The following is a 7,042-nucleotide window of genomic DNA, read 5'->3' as shown; positions in this document are numbered from 1 at the left end:
ATACATTAGTGCACCAATTGCACTAAGATATGGTACGCCAGGACCAAGAAGCTCTTCATTATTTTCATGAGGTCGGAATGGATGTGCTTTATCCATATAAAATCGCTTTAAAATCATTTTAGTGTATGTTGATTGATGGACAAAAATTTCATCTTTCATATACTCAATTTGTAGACCAAGACAAAATTTTATCTTTCCAAGATCTTTCATTTCAAATTCTTTTTTTAAATAGTCTACTACTTTAGGAAGCTCTACTGCTTTAGGAAGCTCCTCAGGAGTTTTAATGATATTTAAATCATCAACATACACAGTGATTATAACAAATTTAGATCCAGATCTTTTTATAAAGACACAAGGACAAATTGAATCATTCTTGTACCCTTCTTTCAACAGGCACTCACTCAGGCGATTATACCACATGCGCCCTGATTGTTTCAATCCGTATAAGGATTTTTGAAGCTTAATTTAATAAATTTCTTGAAAACCTTATTATGCTTCAGAACAATTTAAATCCTTCAATGATTTTCATTATACGCATATCACGTTTTTCTTGTATTGCCAGATTAAAACCTGAAATGGCGACATCCACCACAGGAGAACATGTCTCTATATAGTCAATGCCAGGATATTTACAAATCTTCTTGTGACACAAGTCGTCTTTATGTCTATTGACTAGACCCTTTTTTTCCGCATAAGAACACATTTATACCTCCACTGGCTTTATACTTACAAGTGTTGGGACTATCCGTCCAACTTCATATTTTTCATGTGAAATTAATTTTTATTGCGTATTTTTCATTTGACCAATTATTTATCTGTCCAAATTTCATGAAAGATTTGAACTCAAGATCCTCGTCAATATAAATAATATTGAGCGCTACATTAAATTAACAATATCGTCGACGGTCATTTTATATCGGTTCTATTATTACCCAATAAAGGCATAACTTATTGAGATCTCTTTATCTTATAATTTTCAGGTACCTGAGCCTCTCTCATGAGGTCTTATGAAGTGTTATGTTGTAGTGCTCTTATAGAGTACTTGCCTCCTTATTATGACCATCTTGAACATTTGCTCCTCTCCTTCTTCAAGGAGTTTTATCTTTGGAACCGATTAGTCTATTATGGTTTATGCATGCCATGGACTCTATGCGTTATGAACTTTATTTTATTTGGAACATTAGCAGCTGAATATGACATTTAGCTTTAGGTCAGCAAATACGCAGCAATATTTTGCAAATGAATTATCACTTGAACTTCAAGTTCACATTTTCTCGTACGAGGATCTCGATGTACTCATAATAATTCATTACATGCATTATTTTTTCGGCTGTCCATTTTCTCCCCCTATTGTTGGGATCACCAACACATATCCCTAGTCTTATTTAGGGATCCATCTTTGTGCATTATGGTGGAACAATTAAATCATATAACACATTCATATTTCCAGATGAAAATTATTTGGTTCCTGACCCTGAACCAATTGTGATACGAAGAACTTATCATAACTTTGCTAGATGCATACAAATGATGTTGTATATTAAATAACACATCACATGCCAATTTTTATTTTGGCAATTTTGTTCTCATAACCAATGGTTTAGATCTAATTGGAGGCATACAATTTCTGCTAAACCAACTTGGATTTAAACCAGTATTATCAAGATAAATCATCATAATTTATATTCTGGAACTGTGTTCTAATAATTTGAGCAATCAATCTTGCAAAAGCCAAATTACAAGTTGATAACAAATGCACATGTGACCATAGAATAGATGCATCTATTAAAATCATATAATAGTAAACGGTCCACATGGAAGGTGACTGGCCCCATATATTTATCACCTTTTATTCGTTCCAAAAATCAAGGGATTCAATCCCAACCTTAACTGGTATATCATGAAAATAAGCAACACTAGAGAATTCTTGAAGAATCTTATATTTCTTCAATATATGCCAATGTAATTCTCAATTAATTTTTTTTCGCATCATAATTGAACCGAGATGGTCAACCGGCCATGCCAACTAATATTTGTTTCAGTAAACCTCTAGTTTACTTGTGTCTTGTGATTGCATCATCATGCTTATACTTGTGTAGTACAAATAGAAGAAAAGTCAGGTAACCTTTCATGTTTACCCGATATGATTATAGTAATATAAAGATATTCAATCTTCTTTTCATTTATAGTCTCAATATGCCAACCACTTTGGCTAATATATTTTTAAATCAAAATATTTCTTTTGAGACTTACTACAATAGTAATGTCATGAATAATTTTATTCATCCGGGTAGTAACAAATTAGTTCTTTCAGAGCTCTTAACTGCTTTTGTACTACAAGATCTTTTGTCACACCATCCATATAATGAATGTCTCTTTCACAAAGAGAATCATATCATAATAATTGTCATGTTCAAAATCATCACAAGCAAAATAATTTCTTGCTTTAATTTTGCTTTTAATAACATTCATAAGGCATGAAAATATATTTTTTTGCGCATCACATACATGCGACCAATGATATATTCATGTAACTACACAATAATATTCATTATCTTTCTTTGTCTCAAACCTCCCTTAGAGATAAGTTGTAGTATTTATCTAAGTTGTAGTATTTATCCAACTATGCACAAGTACATTATTATGCATAATCTTTATCATATATATATATTCACATTCACTTTCAGGAATGAGTATGCAATCTCAATGTTTATCACAAGTCATATTCTCTTCAAAGAATTTCTCCCTTTTTATAATTACCATAGTGATAACTATTATTATTTTGGCCTTTCGCACGCCCACATTCATTGGTCAACCACTTGACTTTATTTAGACTTATCATGCACTGCTATCACATTCACTTCAAAAATGGAGCAAATCAAGTGGGACAAGCTTCATGCTTTTTTATGAAAATTACATTATTTTTTCTTTAGTTATTATTATTATCAATATGGTGCATTAGGACTCAAACCCAATGTCTTACCCATATAAAGGCATGTTAGGCCATAATGCGTTGGAACTTTAATCCAACGTCTTTTCATCAACATAGTGCGTTGGGACTTGAACCCATCATCTTACCCTCAATCTTTGGCATAATAGGCCAAAATTCACTAGGACTCGCACTCGAGCCTTTAAAATATTATTACTTCACAATTATAGGCATAAGTAAATTAACTTTCAAGAAGACATATATAACTATTTCAATCTTGAAACAGTTCCTCTGCAACAAAAATGCTAGTTAGGATATATGCCAATTTTGCTTTCAATGAAATACATCATGTTATGGTAAAAATATTATTACTAAATTACCTTAATAATTATCTATCATAGTATGTAAAAGGTCAGAACATATATATATACGTTGGAATATTATCTTTGTCATATAAGAGATGTAGCAAATAAAGACATACTTTTCCAGTTCTTTATTTCACTAGATACAATTGAAAAAAATATTTTTACTAAACACTGTAAGTTAATGCAAAGATATGAAAGTATGAATGTGTTGCGTACATGTGATATGCTCAAATATTTCGCTATACTAAAAGAAACCTATAAAATTAGTTGGTGAAAGAATAAATACAACCTCATATTATAAGTGTGAAGCACATGTATTTAATTACCATATGAACAATTCCGCGAGATGACATTAGCTCAAATAGAAACCAAATTACATGTGTTGCATTTTGATCGTTGTGTTTAATAAGTTTGGTAAAATAAAGTAATCCAATACTTTCTACAGAGAAACCACCCAAACAATGAAAGCTATAGTTTTTATGTTAAATAGGTACCTAACTTAACAAAACCTTTTAGAGAGGATCAATTTATCTAAACTATATAAAATTATAGAAAAAAAAACATTTAAATTATTACGAGGATATCATCATGTAAGCGACAACCTAACACACTTTCATGAATTAGTTTTAAAACACAAGCATGCTTTTGTAGTAAATATAGCTAGTCAATCAACTGATATTGTCCAATTGGAAAGTATTAATTCTAGAAAAATTACTTGGTATGTTGATCTTTCCACCATCATGTATCACCAAGTAACTAAAACGGGAGTTAAAGGTGAGAACATGACAGAAGGAGCATACTAATTATAAACCATAATTATAATTTATACTAGATGTACATACCTCATCTGACTTATTTATTAGAAATGTGCATACCTTGTTTGTACGCTTAGAATGATCGTAGAGGGCAATTCTTACTGTTTGATGGCCATATAAGTGTGGTATAAGAAAAGTCCCAAAACATGAAAACTATTGAAGGATGAACTCTATATAACACACTAACAAAAGTCAAGACCTCAACGAAGCTAAGTCTACAATTCTGTTATCTCTTGTAGGAAGTGTGGATAAAATAGCAAATCGTGCTGATAACGTGTTATAAAATAAAAGCAACTTAGTAAAACATAAACAAGACATGTTGTTATGAAATAAAAGCAATTTAGTAAAACATGAACAAGAAATGGAGATAGAGAGAATGAAGAGATTTTCTTCTTCAATTGTGTGTATTTTCCTATCTATTACAAGACCTTTATATAGGCATGAAAAGTGAAGAAAAATATGTCATTGAATATGTCATTAAGCATTTGACAAGATCATGGAGAAAGAGTAGACATCCACCATAATTTGATTTTTCTTATAACATGGTACATTTAAAAAGGGAAGACAATGAATTTTTAAGAAGATAAAATAAATTGCACACGTGGAAAACCATAACAGTACTATATTCAGATGCTATTTAAAAAAATTTAAAAAGAAGTCAAAAACAAAACAAAAACGAAAGGCACAATTCAAATTCAAAATTTAAACACAGAGAATCAATTGTCTGTTCCGAGGGGTCATTTATAACTTTCTTTTGTAACGGGAATATTACTCATTAATGTGCAACTTGACCATTAATTGTGAAGACTTAATTTAAAAGGAACAGGACAACTTTTTATTTGGATAAACTATTAATTCAACTTAATTATCTTCTTAATCCACTTAGATCTCCAAATTGAATTAAAAAAAGCAAGCACATCCACTCATAACAAAAAATTTCAAAAGAAACGCAAAAACAAAAAATGAGAAAAAATTAAAAGAAATCATTATTTATTCACAAACAATTATCCAAAAAGCAAGATCATACCATTGTCTGTGGATGAATAGTATTTCAATAGTCCAAAAACGATACTAGAAAAAGGGAAAATAACCCAATTTCAAGAATATATCCCCTAATATCCAAAGAATATCGAGAGATAAAAAAAAAAAATAATAAAAAAAAAAAAAACTCCAAGATTAAGAAGACTGCCAAAGTAGAAGTAAAATCACCAATCAAGATGGCATTCGGTTCTCTCAAAAGTAGTACTAGAAGATGTAGTACCATTAGACTTGAAAGGAACCTTCAAATCACACATAATCATCGGCTTAATTTTCTTGGTTTTGATCCAACCAAATTTGAGCCTAATCCGCATGTAAAGCTTCACCCCAATTGCATAAACCCCAGAATCCTTCTCCCCACTGTAATCAGATTTCTCTTTATCCCCTAGCATAATCAAATTCTGACCCTTGAACACTATTTTCAGATCTGTAGTATTCTTGTGACCCTGATAAAACGGTTCAAGATTTGTACTAGAGAAATTCTGGCCATGAAACAAAGCTCTAGCTTCAATGGAATCATAGTAAATCCCAATTCGTTTGTTGGGGTTTCTGATGGAGACATTGAGAGCAAGATCGTAGTAAAGGGTATTGTTTTTTGTGGAGAGATCGAATTGGGTAAGTGAGGCGTCAGCGACGTGGAAATTGACTTTGTTGGGCCTGAGGATAAACCAGAGGACAAAGGCTACGACACCAACGATGACCAAAAGAGTGCAGAGTATCTGGAAGATGCAAGTGCAGATGCAGTTGAAGAGACAGCCGCAGCAGCAGCTGAATGGGTTGCAGCAGCACCCGCCGCCGTGGCCTGGGCGGTGGTAGGTTTTGGACGGCGGCGGAATTGATGGGCCGTAATATGCTCCGTTCAGATGGGGTCCCGACATGGTTGACGTGAAATCAAGAAACGCAAAAAGCAGTTGAGTTTTTGGTTGGAGTGGGCGAAATAATGGAGGTTGGATTGCCCTTATTTTTCTTTTGTTTGCTTCTGTTTGGAGTAAGTATATATGTGAGAGAATAATGGAGGATGTGAATGTTTCTTTTGTGAGTTGGATACGAATATATATAGGGAGTGTGCGGCCCAGTTGGTTTATGTGTTATCAGTACTGTAGGATTGGGTTTTGTGGAATGCGAAGTAAAGAGTGGGGAAAACGCCGTGTTCTGGTATGTTTAGGGTTTGAAAGGCTCGGTTGCTTTTGTGGCAAAGCCTCCGGGATTTTAGTTGGGGATTTTTTCCTATAAGTTAAAATCGATATCTATATATATATATATCTATATCTATATTCTAGTCTATATTGTATAAAAAGGAGGGTAGTTAAGCATGAGGTTAAGCCAAGTGGTATTTTGAGAAAATGTCACTTGGTACTTTTAAAACATAATCTAAATAGATTTAGACAAATAAAATCTATATCTATATTATATTAAAAGGAGGGTAGTGAAACATATATATCTATATTATATTAAAAGGAGGGCAGTGAAGCATGAGGTTAAGTGTAACGACTCGTCCGGTCGTTTTGAGAGTTGTAAGGAGGGTAGTGAAGCATGAGGTTAAGTGTAACGACTCGTCCGGTCGTTTTGAGAGTTGTAGCCTAGTTCCCACATTTACTGCTCATTTTGTGCTTTACAGTTGTTATATGACTTGTCGGGGTAGTTAGTTCGGGCCCGGAGATGTTTCGCAATGAATTGAGACACTTAGTCTCAAGGTTGAAAGCTTAAGTTGAAAAGGTCGACCGGATATTGACTTATGTGTAGACGACTCCGGAATGGAGTTTTGATGGTTCTGTTAGCTATGTTGGGTGATTTTGGACTTAGGAGCATGTCCGAATAGTGATTTGGAGGTCCGTGGTAGATTTAGGCTCGAAATGACGAAAGTCGAAAATTTAGAAGTTTAACCGAGAGTGGAC

At 33.1% G+C, this 7,042-nt stretch overlaps 1 protein-coding gene across 1 annotated transcript; it reads right to left on the bottom strand.

Annotated features, from left to right (window-relative positions):
* Positions 1–5,082: 5,082 nt before the first annotated feature.
* Positions 5,083–6,293, bottom strand: LOC107770277 (NDR1/HIN1-like protein 10). The gene has a single exon (XM_016589567.2). It carries the CDS (start codon positions 6,023–6,025, stop codon positions 5,315–5,317), a length of 711 nt encoding a protein of 236 aa, XP_016445053.1. The 5' UTR covers positions 6,026–6,293; the 3' UTR covers positions 5,083–5,314.
* Between the last annotated feature and the right edge of the window lie 749 nt (positions 6,294–7,042).

The sequence above is a fragment of the Nicotiana tabacum genome, chromosome 2 (genome assembly GCF_000715075.1).
Source record: "Nicotiana tabacum cultivar K326 chromosome 2, ASM71507v2, whole genome shotgun sequence".
NCBI lineage: Eukaryota > Viridiplantae > Streptophyta > Magnoliopsida > Solanales > Solanaceae > Nicotiana > Nicotiana tabacum.
This window is presented reverse-complemented; position numbering and strand designations above follow the sequence as displayed.

Coding starts and splice junctions, on each gene's coding strand:
- LOC107770277 (XM_016589567.2), bottom strand. CDS start 6,025: ATGTCGGGACCCCATCTGAACGGAGCATATTACGGCCCATCAATTCCG.